General features: G+C 44.5%; 1 protein-coding gene across 4 annotated transcripts in view; it reads right to left on the bottom strand.

The window, feature by feature from the left end:
• Positions 1-2,147: 2,147 nt before the first annotated feature.
• RABL6 (RAB, member RAS oncogene family like 6) overlaps positions 2,148-18,521 on the bottom strand; it is a 57,077-nt gene continuing 40,703 nt past the window's right edge. For all 4 annotated transcript variants that reach the window (XM_082775401.1, XM_082775399.1, XM_082775400.1 and 1 more), the window contains 6 exons: positions 16,887-17,049; positions 9,991-10,203; positions 8,881-9,226; positions 6,910-7,081; positions 5,193-5,242; positions 2,148-4,247 (listed from right to left, as the gene is read on the bottom strand). In XM_082775401.1, the coding sequence (XP_082631527.1) occupies positions 4,053-4,247; positions 5,193-5,242; positions 6,910-7,081; positions 8,881-9,226; positions 9,991-10,203; positions 16,887-17,049 (1,139 nt within the window). In that variant the 3' untranslated portion in view covers positions 2,148-4,052. The remainder of the gene's footprint in view (positions 4,248-5,192; positions 5,243-6,909; positions 7,082-8,880; positions 9,227-9,990; positions 10,204-16,886; positions 17,050-18,521) is intronic.

Here is an 18,521-nt window from a genome sequence, read left to right on the forward strand (position 1 = left end):
AGTGATCCTGGCTGGGAAGATACAGTGGGTGGGAACAGGACCTTGGTAGTTACCTCTCATGACTTATCATGGATGGTTTGGCTTCAGATGGGCACAGTGGAAGCTGAGATTTAACTGTACCATGTCAGAGCACCCCATGGGATCTCAGTCCCATAGCAGTATGGAGGCAGGGGAGCAGGCAGTGCAGCTTTCAACTTTCAAGCTTTCAGCTTTTTAACTGCATGAAGTTCAACAAGGCCAAGTGCCGGGTCCTGCACCTGGGGCGCAATAACCCCAAGCAGAGCTACAGGCTGGGAGAGGAATGGTTGGAAAGCTGCCAGGCAGAGAAGGACCTGGGAGTGATGGTGGACAGTCGGCTGAATATGAGCCAGCAGTGTGCTCAGGCGGCCAAGAAGGCCAACGGCATCCTGGCCTGTATTAGAAACAGTGTGGCCAGCAGGGCTAGGGAGGTGATTGTCCCCCTGTACTCAGCTCTGGTGAGGCCGCACCTCGAGTACTGTGTTCAGTTTTGGGCCCCTCGCTACAAGAAGGACATGGAGGTGCTTGAGCGGGTGCAGAGAAGGGCGACAAAGCTGGTGAGGGGCCTGGAGAACAAGTCCTACGAGGAGCGGCTGAGGGAGCTGGGCTTGTTCAGCCTGGAGAAGAGGAGGCTCAGGGGCGACCTTATCGCTCTCTATGGGTACCTCAAGGGAGGCTGTAGCGAGGTGGGGGTTGGTCTGTTCTCCCACGTGCCTGGTGACAGGACGAGGGGGAATGGGCTTAAGTTGAGCCAGGGGAGTTTTAGGTTAGATGTTAGGAAGAACTTCTTCACTGAAAGGGTTGTGAGGCACTGGAACAGGCTGCCCAGGGAAGTGGTGGAGTCACCATCCCTGGAAGTCTTCAAAAGACGTTTAGATGTAGAGCTTAGGGATATGGTTTAGTGGAGGGCTGTTAGCGTTAGGTCAGAGGTTGGACTCGATGACCTTGAGGTCTCTTCCAACCTAGAAAATTCTGTGATTCTGTGATTTCAGACGTGTGCCTACAGTAGTAGCCCTCGAGGCCAGGGCTGCCCTTTCTGTACTTGAGAACCAGGCCCTTTAAACCGTCAGATTACACAAATTTGCACTTCTCCCTCCTGCTGCTCTTTACCAAATGAGACTTTATACAACATGCAGCTCTGGCCAGAGTTAATCGTAAGAAATCGCAGCTCCTCAGTCTTAAGGTCTTGATTTTTTTTTTTGGATGACTGATAAACCCAAACAGATAAAAACATACACTGGTAACTCTGGAGATACTCACAGGATCTATTTATATCAATGTGATCCTGCAGAAGCTTCCCTACAGTGACAGGCACGTACATATACTTCTTATATTTAGCTTTTTTGAAAGACTGGGCATGGGTGAGCCCAATTCAGACAAGGTCTATTTCTTTCTCTCCTCACTCACGCTTGCCAGTGCTGGATTACACCTTACTCTGTAGCTTTAACTAGTTCAGCATTTTCTGGAAAAGGGAGTCTTAAGTCTAAAAAATGCCTTTTTTCTGCTATTCTTCTCCACACTCCCACTTTACCCACTACATAGGATTTCTCTGGCCTTGCTGTCAAAGCCAAAATATGCCACATGCCCTCCTGGGTCTCTAGTGTAAGTAAAGAGAGCTCCCATATCTGCTTCTTTTAAAGGAGAATTTTGGATCAAAATGATTCATCTTTGCTTGTTTTTGTCTCAGTTCCTTGTATTGACAATGAACCTGAGCTGCAGGGAGTGTAAAGGCTCCTACTGGTAGTCAAATCTGGCCCAGGTGAAAAACAAACCAATGCCAACATAAACATTTCTAGGGGGCTCAGCGCTTGTTCAACCTTCTGCTAACCCATGAGCTGCATTCTCAAGGAGGCTGAGCTGAACAAAAATGCCTTCTCCTTTACGTGCTGTATGAAACAACAGCTCTCTCAGGACAGACCTCAGCTTTGGGAAAAAAAAAATCATGTTTTTTAAGTTCAACTTTTTCTGAATGATTTTTAATTTAGCACCCCTTTCCACAAAGTGTGAGAATGCAAAAACATGAGGATGTGACAGAAGGCTGTCCTTTTGTGAAAGAATCCTGGAGGGACAAGCAGCTCATGGGCCTGGGCAGACACACCTGCAGTGGAGAAGAAGATGTACAGAGGCAGTTGTACAACAGAGCTTTATAGTCAGAATGGATTTTTTTTGATGCAAAATGGAACATGACCCAAAATCTTTACAGAACAGAAGCGCTTTCAGGAACACAGCCAGCTGAAGCTTGAACGCCTGCCTGTCTTCTCACAAGAGAGGCCACAAACTTTGGTTGCGTCAACTTTTTCCTCTCCAGGCGTGCAGAGTTTGAATTGTCCCATGCAAATTCCCCACAGTGTCACAAAAAATGTAGTAATGTTCAGAGAAATAGTGACTGCCAATGGAAAACAGACCTGAACAATATACTGCTCATGCAGCAAACTTAGTTCATTTTATAGGGAAACAGTTATATGTGCATTTTGGGGGCTGGGGAGAAGAAAAAGAAAAATAGAACAGATAACTGCCTGCTGTTCAAGACAACTCCGAAGTGGACAATGGATCAAAAGAACACCTTGCTTTGTGGGGATGTAGTAGCAAATCCCAGCTTGGATACCACGGCTAACAATTCACAACAGAAAGGGGAGGGAGAACAAAACCAAACCTCAGATCAACCTGGATGCAACAGGCTAATGGAATGCACAGAACCTGGAGGGAGCTTCACTGTCCAAGCTGCAAAAGGGACCCAGAACCAAAACAGAGGTGGGTATGGAGAGCTAACAAACTCCACCAAACATGGTGGTGACTCACTGAGACACAGGCAAGTGTGAACAGCTGGCTTGTAGTGCCTATCCAACTGCAGCCTGCACTGCTGAAGAGGCACCAATCCAAAAGTTCAAAGCAAAAATTAAAAGACTTCCCAAACTCATGGGATAGGAGGAGGCTCTCCAGTTGGGGCAGGGAATGGCAGCACGCTGGCTGTTGGGAGGCTTGGCCCAGTAAACACAGCTGCGATATTGACAAATTGGACCAGGAAAGGTCGTCTGAGCTACAGTGGTTGTTCCTCTCAGTGTAGAGAGGCGGTTGGTGCTGTACAGCCTGACTGTAAAATGCCTGAGAAGCAAATGCCTTGCCATGCTAACGCTGCTCTGTAGACAGTTCTGAAGCTCTGGATATCTTCATTTCCATGAGAGTCATGTCCCTGAGAGGTACCAAAAGGAAGGGATTCTAGTGTATGCAAATTCAAGGGTGGGAAATGCAGAAAAGCACTGTTTTTTCCCTCTCTTCTTCAAGTTAGCTTTGCACTTTGCATTGTTTTCCCAAACTGCATAGCAGTTTACATGTAGTGTCTGAGACACTGGGGCCACGGAAGTCAATGGGGCTTCATGAATTCCAACAGCAACACCAGTGAGTGCTAATTAAGCTGCTGTGCAGAAAGGTCCCTTTCAAAGGACTCCAAAATCACACACGCTCTCTCTCTGGTCCTGTGGCTGCTGTTTTATAGAGCTGTATCATAGCATGATCTGCTTGATTTAAAGCATCAACTGCTGGGTGGAGCAATGGCCAATACCACCTTTCTCATTAAAAAATAGGAAGAATAAAAAGTTAAAGACTTGAGACAGGCGAGCACAATTGCATTCATGCAGCATGTTTTGTTGCACTCCTCTTAATAAGACAGAAACTTCAGGTGTGCAGGAGTGGCATATAACAGGGGTGGAGCTGGAAGCAGGTCCCTTTCACCCCCACACCCTGCCAGCTACCAAACAGGGCATCTCTGGAAGGAGACAAAATGACAGCCTGGAAGCGGGCCTGGGAACCACGCCCTAAACCTTCCCCTTACTCAAGTACATCTCAGCTGCATTTTCTTTGTGTAACAAACACACCAGAACAGCACACACAGATGTAAAGCTTTTGTTCTGCCAGATCTGTTTTGAGTGAATACATGTCAAAAAGCTTTACATATCTGCATCTGTCCTGGTGTGACCTGTAAGAAAAGATGGAGACAACCACGACAGAAGAGTCCGCTGCTTGTACAGGTAGCCAGCCTACAGCTCCTCATAGTCCCCACCTCCTCGTGGCTTGCTCATGCTGGCTCCTCCTCCAAGAAAAGCCTCCAGTTCATCTATCTCATTGTTTTTCTCCTTGCTTCTCTTCTTCTTTTTCTTTTTCTCCTCTTTGCTCTCCTCCTTCTCTTTGCTCTTCTTGTGTTTGCTTTTCTTTTTCACAGACTTTTCCTCTTCCTGCAAAATGAGAAAATTGTAATTAGTAAATCCTCTGAGCATGCCAGTAACCCAGCATATATCACCCTGAAACTTGGCTCTGATGGGAACCTTACTTAGGGAGAAGCATCTACCACCAAGGCTGGCTGGGACCCTTCTGTGAGTTTGGACAGAAGAGAAGAAAGACCATCTGTTTTTTATGTAGCAATGGTCTGTCAGGCAGTTTGTGTCTGACAATACCACATTACTGGACAAGCAGAAATGTCACAGATAAAGCCTCCTGCAGACTTCCCTCACTGTCTCTGAGATTAGCTCTGACTGGGATCACCCTCTGTTTGGAAAAAGCCATGGTGCTATAACATACTCCAATCAGCAGAGATGCCTTACTCTAGTTAATTTTTCATTTTACAAACTCACACACTGCCTTTTTAAAAGCCAACTGTTCTAAAAGTTTGCTTTTAAGCTGCAAAGTGGTTAATGGTCTGCAGAGCCCATGGAGCACAGCTCTGGCTGCAGGATGCCAGAATGGAAGGCAGTCCACCCAGTGCACAGTGCACACTGTAGGTAGCTACCCCTTTCCTTGGCTGCTAAACAGTATCACTGAATCACAGAATCGTCTACGTTGGAAGAGACCTCCAAGATCACCTAGTCCAACCTCTGACCTAACACCAACCAGTCCTCCACTAAACCATATCCCTTAGCTCTACATCTAAATGTCCTTTAAAGACCTCCAGGGATGGTGACTCAGCCACTTCCCTGGGCAGCCCATTCCAATGCCTCACAACCCTTTCAGTAAAGAAGCTTTTCCTAATATCCAACCTAAACCTCCCCTGGCGCAACTCTAGCCCATTCCCCCTCATCCTGTTGCCAGGCACATGGGAGAACAGACCAACCCCCACCTCGCTACAGCCTCCTTTAATGTGCCTATGATATATGGCAGATCAACTCTGACGAATTAAATAGTACCTCTTTGCTTTTCTTTTTCTTCTTCTTTTTCTCCTTAGAAGCATGTTTATCTGTTCGAATAAACAAACAAACAAAAAATATTGTTTTAAATCATCACAAACCACAAGCCATGTGATTCTGCCCTGACCTATTCCTCAGAACAAAATGCTGTCCTGAAGCCACATGCAAAGGCAATCCTTATTTCTCCGGACAAACTGTAACTCCTTAGAAACTAACACAGGTTCCAGCAACAGGTCCTAATTTGACTAGATGTAGCTAGTTTAATTATGACCATTATATTGTCTATCTTATTTTGTGTTATGAACATCTGGGTCTTCACTGTATCACAGCCACTGAAGAAACAAATACAGGGACCAGACCTGCAAACTGGTCTAAAGGCCAAACTGGGCACCAGGCTATTAATTCCCAAACTGAAGAAGAGCTGCTGGGAACAATTTGCCTCTGGCCACTTAATACTTGAAGGCATATGGAAATCCCATTGGAGCAGACTAGCAGGCTAGTACTGGTTGTTCAAGCTGCGTATGGAAATTATGTCACCCTGAGGCCAAAGTGCCACTGTTGCAGTTCTGCTCTACATCAGTGGCTATTTTCACTGTGTCAAATGAGCCCCAGAACCTATCATTGTCAAAACATTTGTCCCAGACCATCGTGGCTGATAGCTCAGCCACTGATTTGACTGCTGAACTTCCACTGACTTTGCACAGACTCCTTGAACAGCAGAGTATTTATTTGGCTTTACATAGGAGGCTTTGTAGCTGCACCACTTTTCACAAGGTGGTATTTGATACCTATGTAGTCTTTCCCTCAGTTGATATGTAAATTCAAGTCAGCCATTGAGAACCCTAATTGCTGGTCAAGCTCCAACTGACTGGATTACCAAGGTATGTTTTTATACTTATCCCAGACAGAGGAGATAGGAGGAACCCACACTGGATTATTAAAAGTGCTAAATGGAAGTTTAATTATTGACCTGGGCCTCTGCAGATACATTTCTACCTATTCCTAGTTGTGCTGCTCAGCAACAAAAAGTCACAAGCCAATGAAACCATCACTGCCTGTAATACCTTACTTATACTTCTGTAATACCTTTTCAATGATAAACCTCACTTAGGTCACTTCTGTCTCCCCTTAAATTTTTAACTTTTCATCTTTCTGGGTGACATCAGGGACAGATGCTTTGCAGTAATGCCAAGAGAGCAGAAATCATTTGCACAACTAAAATTTGTTCCCTCAGAAGACTGAGGGAAAATAAAAAGCCCAAGGAGTGCTTAGGTTATAACCAGAAACTCACCCCAACTTTCCCCAAAGTAGACGAGGAAACTGGCAGGGTAAGTCCAAACATTTTGCTCACATTGATCCAAATTCTCGAGGAGGTGGACAGTGCAATGCTGAGCATCAGTTCCCAGGCATGCAAAGTTAAACAGGAAGCCTTACAGAAGCAGCTCGTGAAAGATGTGCTCCTGCTTCCAGCTGGGACAGAAATAATACATGGCTTATGCCATGCATGAGCCAAGTTCTCCCAACCCCCATGGGGAAAAACAAAAAGTTATTTATGTTGTGTTAAACCACATTAAAGACTCACATAGGGCACTGCATGAAGTTGCATGGTATTTTATTTAGCGCAAATTGGTTTGCTTACACCCTGGAACTACTTTGGGAAAAACTAGACACCTGAAAAACAAAATCAGCAAGAGTGGAAATGTGGTGTGACCGTTACCTTCTTCACTGCTCTCCTTGGGACCAGTTTCTTCCAAACCCAAACCAAAGAGATCTGAGTCATTTTTCAGTTTAAAGGAGTGGACTGTTGATTTCACAGGCTGGGGTGGCTTTGCCAATGAGGCATCATCATCAGATATTTCAGAGAGATCTTCCCGGACAGGGAATTCATCCTAGAGACAACAAGAAAAGACCAACAACGCAGACAGGTCTTTCAAACAAAAATCTCTAAATATTTTGTATACAGAGATGTCAGCATGTGCGGAGGAGGGAAGGAAATGGTAGCTGAACTGAGCTGTTATTGCCTGAAAATCAATGACTATGATACTGTAAGCTCTATCTATTTCTTGCTACGGTAAAATGGCTAGATAGCATTGATCCTGGAAAGCAAACTCTGACAACTTATCATTCGTGACACCAAAATCAAAGACTCAACTGTGTTAGCTCAACAGCACCAGCCTTTACTTGCCCTGGTGAGGCACCTCAGTTTTGGGGAAAATAAATCTAAATAGCTGAAAACAACTCCAGATTTGACAGACAAAACCTTCCTGTGTAGCTCTGGGGGGTCTAGCACACCAGAGGCAACATGCAGCAGGGCCAAGAAAGCAGTCTGTGTTTGCAGAATAAATCTGTTCATCAAGTCAAAAGGGAATGTGCTCTCAGTGAAAATTTTCCTCTTCAATGTGGGCAGAATACTGCAGAGACTGGGTATTACCCCCCAAATCCTTTGCTTCTCTGCACAATGGGAGTGGAAATGAAGTTCAGTATTCTTCTGTACGTGCAACTAATCCTCTTCAGAATTTGTTAACCTTTTCTTTATATCCTCCAAACTGACCATAAACACCTCACTCTGCTGATGATTTAGGCAATGTTCCCCTCCTCCTTGCTTAATGGCGGTGTTTTTACTGCTTCACCTTACCAGTACACCTTGTACTTGAAAAGCATTCATAAGCATTCATAAGTTCTGGAGCATCTCCCTAACACTGTTGCAACAGCAAAGTTCTCTCACAAATCCCATTTCTCATCATCATTTGTTACATGTACCGTCACAGTTACAAAAAGTAAACTTACTCCAAATAGTTTTGCTTTTATATTAAGGAAAAGCAGGTACTAAACGAATGGAAAATTACTTTATAAAAAACAGCATGACCCATACCAAACAGTGAAAGAAACTGGGACAGCTGTCTTTACTGCAGGTTTGTGGAATGATGCAAACATATAAAGCACTCCCAAAAAACAGCTGGCCTAGACACTTGGGGTACCTGGGGTACCTCAGAACAGCAACTATCCATCCCAAATCATGACTTTCAGTTCCTACAGAGATTGCTCTGCTGGCTGTGAGTGCAGATCACTGAAATCAGCAGTACCTAGACTCACAGCAGCAAATTCTTATGAGCACAGAGAAGACGCTTGCATTATCTCGGTCTATAACACACAAGTCTAGGGACAGGAGCCGAAGGGACTCCTGCTCACATATATCATAGACATTTTACAGCTAACCTGGCTATAATGGAAAGGTTGCCCCTCTTCTTGGGTAGATTTTCCTACTTCTGTAAGGAGCTTTGCCAAGCAAATTTGGTATGGCCTTTTGATTGCTGCATTGACTCTAAGGAGCTCACTTTTTCTCTCTCTCTAGCATGCACATGCTTCTACATATTAAACTTCATGTGAAAATCCACCAGCTTAGTATTTCATACTTTCCACACTACTTGACCGACCACACTCTGGATTTACTCAGAATAAACAGCACATTAAAATCTGTGAGCACAAACCTTGTTGCTGCATGGTTTCACCAATCACAGCGTTAGTGGGTTTGTGCTTAAATCAATTTCTTCAGGTTGCTTAGCACCTGACTTGCTGTGACTGCTGCTGAGAGACTGGCAGAGCAGATGAAAGCTCTGCTCAGTGAGATGCCTCAACACTTCAAGCTCAGCTCTGCAGCAGTGCACGGTGATTCTTGCATGTTATTTACCATTTTCTTCCTCTGGCTGTCAGATTCCTCACTTTCAAAGTCTGGGTCATCCATAACAAATGAGAGCATTTGAGTAGCTATTGGTCCCTCTTGATCACTGTCAGACTCCTCAGGCTTTTCCTCTTTGACCACTTTTTGTTTGAGAGCATGTCCTTTGCTTTGGGAAGTGGTCTTTGGGGCCTGGACTGCTGCTGGGGTGGTGGCAGCAGCTGGCGTACTAGTGTTGAGCTTGCTGCTGCTGTTTCTTTCAGACACAGAATGTGGAGGTAAACTGTCAGGAGGCTTCAGGTCAGTTGCTTTGGTCAGTACTGCTTCACTCTGTGGTTTCACAGAATTTCTGGAAGACCTGAGAAGAAAAAAACAAGTTGACAGAGCCTGTCCACACAACCATTCTGTGATTCTGTGAAGCAAAGCACAACGACCAGTTAATAGCTGAACATGCCTCAAGGGCTTCAATGTGCATCTCAACAGGAGATGTAAGAGATGTAGCTCATCCTGTGTGTGTCTGTATGTGCGTTTGAACACACAACACTCAGATGGTGTAAGTATTTCTGGCAGTGAGTCAAATGCTGAATGTTCTCGTGTCTCTGAGAATGCTGATGTACAGGTGCCTGCATTGGTAGGCCAAATCCAATCATCCTACCCACAGTGTAGGGTATGTGGAGAATATGATTCAGTTCATCGTTCTTCATCGTCCATGTGGCGAATAACTTCCACTCCCACTGCAAGACTTGATACCTCTGTCCTCCTCACACTGCTATTAACAGACTTTCAGGAGCTCGGTTACAGTCTCTTGTTCAAACTTGAGAAAAAGGCTGCAGCATCCCCAAACAGAAATGTACCAGTGACCAAAGGAACACACTGCTCAAAAGCACACTACAATACAGCTGCATCACACCTAAGTAACAACAGCTACTAGTACCACAACCCCCCTGAGAAGATGCTGCATAAAGCAGTTCCAGCTCAAGTAAATCCAGATTCAACTTAAAGATGAAGGAATGGGCTCCAGAGATACCATGATTCCACAGAGCTGCACAAAAGTCAATGGCAGGACTGAGAAGAAGCCCAAGTTTGCCAACACAATCCCACACTTCAGGATATGTTTCATACCTTTTTTTTTCATGTTCTGTGTCAATGCTTTCATCAGGTACGAGTATGACCTTAGAGTCCTTAACCTCTTCCTCCTCCTCACTGGACAGGGTGATATTCTTGCTGGGCACTCGCTCTGTTGCCAGCATGGGTCTGCTGGGGATTTTGTCATCCAGGTCTAGATCGTCTTGGAAACCTGCCACCATAGGGTTTCCCCCAGGTGCCTCTCCATCACTGCAAAGTAGACAATGATTAGACATAGCACCCTGAAGACATGGTAGGAAAGACATGCCTCCCTTTGAAAGCACAGTGCCACTTGCCATGCTTTTATAGCCAATTTCAGGCCTACCTTTCCCCTGTCCAGGGCAGTTCTCCTGCTGTCTTCCTATTGTGTGCCCCCAGCCTATTGCCCCATTCATGCTGGACCTGCTCCCTGTAGGCTACAAGGGTGACACAAGCCCAGTACCAAAACACGTCACAGAAGGATGTCACACAGTGGCTTTTACTAATCAAGGCTAAGATGAGTAAGCTTTAGCGCTGTAGAGCAGCCTGTTTCTTCAACAGGGCCTCTAACAGAACATCCCTGGTCTAACATACAAGGATCAGCCAATTGAAAAGTGGGAACCATCTGTCTCGATGCCCACATCCTGTAATGAAGCCTGATCATATACTGCCACTACTATGGAAATTCACTTGCAGCTATTAGCTTCTTTGAATGATTTCTGTTTCTCTGGTGCTCCCTGAAGCAGGCAGCTATTCAGACACCATAACCATGCTTTAACATTTCCCAAAATAAATTAACCTAAGGACACACTTTTAGACCTAAGAGTCTGCCAGGCTCCATGAATACAATACAGCTATGTATTCAGAGTCATTTTGATAGAGCTTCACAGCTGAAATTACCAGCTGAAGGGTTCTTGTCTGGATTTCCCCAGGACTCAACAATTTTAATACTTTCTCATGGATTTACTCAGGTCAGGAATACTGATATTTTTCAGTCTCAGCTGATGAACCTTTGTGTTACCTTCCCCCATTCTATTTGCTTTATCTGCAACAGATACTCAGTTTCTTCCTGACAATCTACTGTATATGATACCCACTCCACCGTCCTTTTGACTTGATAAGGACTGTACAAACACAGCATTCATTTTTACGCAGAGATTTTAGAGTCTTGAAAGGAACAACCAAAAACTACAATCCTTAATCTGGTAGATGGTGCCAGCAGACAGCCAGCACAAAGACACAGTGGAGGATGCTGCGCTGATGGGATAAGAAATGCCAAGGCCTAACACAGTCCATCTGACTAGTACTCACTTGGGCTCTTCTTATGGCCACTTACTTTTTACGTGTTAGTTTTAAAGAATAGTGTAGCATTTGTGACAACAGACAGTGTAGCATTGGTGACATAAGGGGCACTATGCTTATCACAACTAGCACAGTGACTACAACTACTGCTTGTCTGGGTAACAGCATTAAGAGCAGGACTAACAGCTGTTCCCTCCTGCTTTCCATGTTGAGTCCTGAAATGCACCTCTGCTTTCAGGACTCAGAGCTCAGCTCCCAGCTAAGCAGAGGCAGGCTGCTTAAGAACCCCTTCATTATTAACACTGCTGCTCTCATACTGAGCCAGAAAGGAGGGACACAGCCTGTCCCACACAAAGGAAAAGAAAATTGCTGTTCAAAGCAGCCTCCAAGTACCACAGTGGCTGGAGGAATTACAAGTGAGAGATTTCTGAGGTATTTAAAATACTGGCAGTGTTTTCTCTAGAAATGTGCTGAAAAGAAAATGGAATCACACCTTAAAAAACAGCAGCATATTATCTTGAACAAGTGACACTGTATTTCTGTAACATGTTACCACTCTATTAAGCATAAGACTGTTCCTATTGCCACTGTCCTGCCACTGCACACCATACTCGACTTGCAGCTTCTAAAGCATTCCCAGTTTGAAGAGAACATCTACGCATGTACACACACACATGCAAAGTGGGTCATCTCCCTTTGCAGTGAATACACTGCCTCCCTGTATAACTTCCACACAAATCATTAAGCGACAGCTTAAGAGCAAAGCAAAGAAGTGAATATATGTCAGGAAAATCACTGCTGCAGTATAAACAAGGCCTGACAATGCAAAATTAGTACCAGCTTGTGGTCCTGAGATTCCAGCTGGAAGGAAGTCGGAGCATGCAAAAACAAGCATATTGCACCACTCTTGCCAACACTTGATACACTGCCAAGCCTGCATTAGTGTTGAGCCAACATGTTTGCAGGCACAGGTACCCACCAAAAATGACTATGCTCATGGAGGTCTGTATGAGTTACTGACCAAAGAGTGCATCAGGGTTTCCTCAGAGCAAGCCCTTCATCATGTGCATGGAACAGCCTCTGGTGATGAAACAAATCCTGCTGCAGTCTGAGCACATGCTCTCAAACCTCACTTGACAAGTATCCCACCAGCCCTGCTGTACAGCTAGTGGATCCAGCCCCACCAGGAGCCATCAGAAGCCTTTTGCCACATTATTTTTTGTGGCTAGTGAAAGAGGAAAACAGGGTGAGCCTGCATGGCTACATTCCAGGAGATGGGGGTCTTCTAGTGTGCACCAAACAGTGCCCTCAGGTCTCCTTGCTTTGTCTAGCACAACTGAATACCACTATGTATAAAACAGAGGTGATACAAGCAAAGAACCAATTAGAAGTCCTTCAGATACAAGACATCTAATCAATGCTTATGATAAATGTCTAGTGACATGGAGAAAACTCAACAGCAATTCTGTTAGCATCAGTATAAACTTGCTTTCAAATAGACACCTGCAGCTTATCCACGGACCCAGGACAGCCTGAGCCAGCAAGAGGGAAGGGGCAGTCCAGAGTCAGACTAGCTCCTCTGATGCAGTCACATACACACCGGCTCTGAGTATCAAGCTAAAGAGCAGCAAAGTAAGTTCTGAAGCAACAAACTGGAATAATTGCACTGCCTTCCTAATCAACTGCTAAGGAAACTGATTTGGTGAGTTCTTTTTACTGCAGGCTGGAGAACCATAAATGCCATTAAACAAAGTGCAGGACTCCATTAATCTCTTAAGATCTACACTGGGATTTAGCTATAAGAATACCAAGAGACATCAGTACATGTTGAAAGTCTGAGCAGTTGTCTGATCATTGGGCAAGAAGTTCTTTGTTTCAGAGGCATGAGCTCTTTCCTTGCTGCTAGCATGCTTCAGAAAAAAAACATTTTTTCTAACATCGCCGCTCTGTGTCATCTCTTGCTCCATTGTTTAGCGAGCTGTTATGGAATACAAAATGAGAGAAGTTCACATAACATCACTGAAAACAATAACCCTGAATTCCCAGTGTAACTAAAATGTATGAGAAATACCAAAATTTACAACCTCTTTTTGAAGCTTAGAAAGGAAAAGCAAGCAAGTTCTTATACATGGAAGCAAGCACAACACTGAGTTCAGGACATGGTTCAGTTACACACCATCCTGCTTCTAATAACAAGAAGTAACTACCTCTGCTTCATGTATGAAATGCACTGTGCACTAAGGGCTTCTTATATGAGCTAACTGAAAGACTCCTGCTTACAGACAATAAGAAAATATATCTTATTCAGGTAAGAGAATTAAGTCGAGGAATATTTAACACAAAGCCCATTTTCCTGCTCTGTCTTACACAGTTCTTCAGTTTAGGAGATTACACTCGGTCCTAACACACCCAGAAGAAATGCTGGCAAGCTGTGTAAGCTTAACACTCAGATCTCTGCTTTAAAATGTTCAGGAAACATGAATGCATCTCTCTAGAACGTTCTTAGGCTTTGTTCCTCACTCAGATTCAAGGGGGATGCAACTTCTAGTATGTCTGTTTTTTAAAATCAGTGACAGCTCTATTAGGTTTCAGCGGTTTCACAGAACTGTTGTGTTCTTTAGGTCCGAGATAAATATCTGCAGCAGCAGATTTTGTTGCAACTACAATAATCTACTTATTGCAGTAGAGGATAATTGTTAGGGATGGTGCTTACAGAACTCTTATGCTGCTCCTGGGCACTGTGGGGTTTTAAGTGGGATCCTCAGTCAAATCTGTTTTTGCAGGTGATGGACAGAATCACTTAGTGCAGCTCTGAATTTCAGCATGCCTGGTTTATTGTGGTAGGCCCTTTTTGGCAAGTAACAGAATGTAAAATTGGCAGGCAACCAAGAAAACTGTGCAAACTACGTAAGAAATCAGAACAAGACATGGACGCCATGCTGCAGAGAATTGTCAAGCACCTGAAATCTCAGGGTGTGCTGCAAGGTCTTCTCCCAGGGAAATAGAGCTATTCTAATAGTAGATGATTACCACTGTTCATCAAAAGATGAAGCTGTGAATGAGTGTTCTCTCTGTGCCCAGGGGAAGCCCAAAGGTATCTCTCTTTTTGCCCCAACTAGCTTGTGTACCTGGAAGGCTACCAAGACTGGGGACAGAACACAGAAGGGCTTCATAACAGTTGAGTGCGACAACTCTACAGGCAAGGAGCAGAGCTCATTACACAACTGCTTGAGATGTTTGGGTTTTATACACCTATTTGCTTCCAATAACTGATGCTTATTAGAAGAGAAGCCTGTGCTAAAGATCCAGCATCCTTCCCGCAGAAAGAACTGCAGCTAAAAAGCTCTAAGGGCACTCCAGGACCCAGTCCTTCAGCAAACCCCAAGAAGGTCACGCTTGGCTCTTCTGACATCTCTTTGTTGAACTTCTTATGGTCACTAGTGGGGTCCCTCAAGGCTCCGTTTTAGGGCCAGCCCTCTTCAATGTCTTTATAAATGATTTGGATGTAGGACTAGAAGGTGTTCTGAACAAATTTGCCGACGACACCAAACTTGGAGGAGTTGTGGACTCGGCTGAGGGTGGAAAGGCCTTGCAGAAAGACCTGGACAGATTGGAGAGCTGGGCGATCACCAACCGCATAAAGTTTAACAAGAGCAAGTGCCGGGTCCTGCACCTGGGACGGGGCAACACCGGCTATACATACAGACTGGGCGACGAGACACTGGAGAGCAGCCCTGCAGAGAGGGGTCTGGAGGTTGTGGCTGACAGCAAGTTGAATATGAGCCAGCAGTGTGCCCTGGCAGCCAGGAGGGCCAACCGTATCCTGGGGTGCATCAAGCACGGCATTGCTAGTCAGTTGAGGGAGGTGATTGTCCCGCTTTACTCTGCACTGGTGTGGCCTCACCTCGAGTACTGTGTGCAGTTCTGGGCACCACAGTACAAAAAGGATGTAAAACTGTTGGAGAGTGTCCAGAGGAGGGTGACGAAGATGTGAAGGGCCTAGAGGGGAAGACGTATGAGGAGCGGCTGAGGTCACTGGGCCTGTTCAGCCTGGAGAAGAGGAGGCTGAGGGGGGACCTCATCGAGGTCTACAACTTCCTTGTGAGGGGAAGTAGAGAGGCAGGTGACCTATTCTCTGTAAACACCAGTGATAGGACCCTGGTGTTAAGCTGAGGCAGGGAAGTCTACGCTTGACATCAGGAAGAGGTTCTTCACAAGACAGGGTGGTCGCACACTGGAACAGGCTCCCCAGGGAAGTAGTCACTGCACCAAGTCTGTCTGAATTTAAGAAGCGTTTGGACTGTGCACTTAGTCACATGGTCTAAACTGTCCAACTCCTGGCACCAGCATGGTGCCAGGAGTTGGATTTGATGATCCTTATGGGTCCTTTCCAACTTGGGATATTCTGTGATTCTATGATAAAAATAACCCAGCTTGGCCACAGCTACAAGCAAAATACTTTGGAGGCCAGCATGTTTCTAGCAACTACTGTTTTTTTTTTCTTATTTTCCTTTTTTTAAATTTTAAATAAAAAACATCTACATATATGTGTTCTACTGTCATAAGGGATGGTGATTCAGGCTGACCTGCATTAGGCAGGCACTGAGCTTCACACACAGCACTGATTTCAAGTTGTTGTGGTTGAACCAAAGAACACTGAATCATAACAAATATGTCAAAAGATGCAGAATCCAGATTCACAGACAAGCTGTGTAAGTGTTTAATTACTCTCTTAGTTAATCCAGTGGTGATGACAAGAGGCAGCAGGCATAGACTATTCTAAGCAGGTGGATACAGAGCCTGAGAGTACTCTTGGGTCACCTCTCAAATGACAGCCTGCTTTCAGACAGTTTTTCTGAACATCCTCTTGTCAGAGCAGCTTGGTATACCACAATCCCTTTCCTAGATAAAAAAAAAAATCTAGGAGAAAAAAATAATAAAAAATAATAATTAAAATAAGAAAATCCAGCCTCCATAAGCTCAGCTCTCTCCCGTTTGAAGGATACTGGGAAGGGACAGTAGAAATGGACAGAGGAACAAGAAGGCCTTCCCTAAGGCTTTTCTGGAATCTGCAGGCAAGCATGGAGAGACATTTCCAAAGGAGCACAGCCATCTCCATCCTTCCTTCCAGAATCCTGCTGAGCCATGGAGTGCCCCCAAGGGTCCTCCAAAAACCACAGTCCTCCTCATAATGCCTCCAAAATGGCAGTATCAGGCTATGAAGGAACCTGTCCATTCTTCGGGCCTCTGCAGCGGCAAGTTATTCAATAGGCAAAACAGAAAAATCCTGCAAAGTGCATCAAGTTCCATAAGGAAAATACCTCAAAACCCTTCCTGATAAAAAGCAACCCATGGGTTTATCACTGGTCATGAAATGAAGACAGCAAAACCAGGAAGGTGATAACTAGCTTTCACTGCCATTCCCCTGATTCCCAGGAAGTAGTGTGTATCATTAAAAGGGAGACAGTAACAGACAGAAAGGAATAGGGGCAGCTAATTGCTCTGCAGTCCCTTTCTGAACAGTTGTAATGGGTTAGCTAGGCCTGAGCAATTATTCAGATTGCACATCCTGGTACATCCGTCTTGCTCTTGCTCCACCCTCTTTCCCTTACCTTTCACTATCAATACAGTGTTTAGTCTGTAGTTTCCCTTTGTCCTTCTGTGGAACTGGGTCTTCTAGAAAGCTGTGATCCAGGCTGTCATCAGGAACAAAGTCCTCCACACTCTGTACTTTTGTAGGGGCTTCAGGACGGGGAGGAGGAGTAGCAGCAGCATCTGTATTAGCAACGGTAGTTGTAAAACACTGAGTTCACCACAAGCAAGACAGAAATTTGATTTTTACATATCTATCCTGTCCAGGGCCCCTTCAGCACACAGATAACAGCCACAAAGCAGGACCTCTGCTATGCAGCAACGGAAGAGGAAAGCTATGAACAGGATACAGAAACCAGTCCAGAATCTCACATGAAGTCATTCACAGACCTCGTGCAGCCACTGTGGTTTACAAAGCACAAGGTTGATCCAGCCTCCTAGATGAGTCTGAAAATCTCTTTAGAATGGTAGCTGATTCTGCTGTACAGTGAATACCACAACTGACTATACCACAACCAGAATTTTGTACTTACACTGTATGCATCACTCCTGTGTTATGTCCCTTCATTATTCTTTCACCTTTTCCAGACTGTTCAGTTCACTCATTCAGTTCCTCTTGCTTTTTAAACTGTATCTGTCAAAGGCAGGATTGTTCATACTGTGCTTTTAAATGCCCTATGTTACCAAAAGCTCCTGAGCTTTTGCAAATAAAAATAAAGCTACTGCAAATAAAGATTTGCTTTAACACAAATTATGTGTAGACACACCTTTACCTATCATCAAGGTATTGGGACGAAAGACACTTGAAGTCTAGAGAGATTAATATTTTCAGATTTGCAGTATTAAACCTTTTTCTTCTGCCTGGACTGCACTTCATACCTAGGCTCTTTTGGGTGAGCTAGCTTTCTATATGAATATAGATTTTGCCCTTATAGCACAGCTTTCAGTTTACTTCTGCATACGAAAAGCAGTCTTACTAATATCACTGATTGTCTTTGGTCTAAGAAAAAACTCAGCCAAAAGAATTACTGCTGCAAGACTTCAACGGAAAGGTTAAATAACAGCTCCCACAGAAAACACCAAGTATTACTTTGTGATAGTGATTTTCAACTGCTTTCCAATTAGCTAGTCCCTAGGCATGGTCCTGTAGAGTTGCAGACCCTTGGCACACTACATAAATATAACAACAGATCACTTTTCTCCTTGCTGCTTTTTGCAACCCTCCTAAAAAGCACTCCAGAGATCCTAGGACTGCAGGCCACAAGCCTAACGAGGTCTTGAGCTGGATTTGGTGGTAGACCACTAGCCTTTTTTCTACATATCAATATGACCATTTTTTTTGCCAATAAGGCATTTCTAACATTTAATCCTCTTTTATTGTTTGTTTCTGGATAGGAAGAGTCATAAACAAACTGGAATGGGTGTACTGTGTCATACCTGGTAACAGATTCAGGATGCAGAACACTGTGTACAAATCTAAAACTGAAAGATTTCAACATCTGAAACTGCAAATCATGTTCCCAGCACCTCCTCCTTTCTTTCTGTGGGTGTTTTGAGAGTACTGTGAGCTCTAGGGATTGACAGTTTGAGAGGGAAGGTATTTCCAAAGGGTGATTCAAACCATGTCACGCTAATAATTTTTAGGCAGTGCCAGC

This window comes from Aythya marila, assembly GCF_965140915.1.
Source record: "Aythya marila genome assembly, chromosome: 19".
Classification (NCBI taxonomy): Eukaryota; Metazoa; Chordata; class Aves; order Anseriformes; family Anatidae; genus Aythya; species Aythya marila.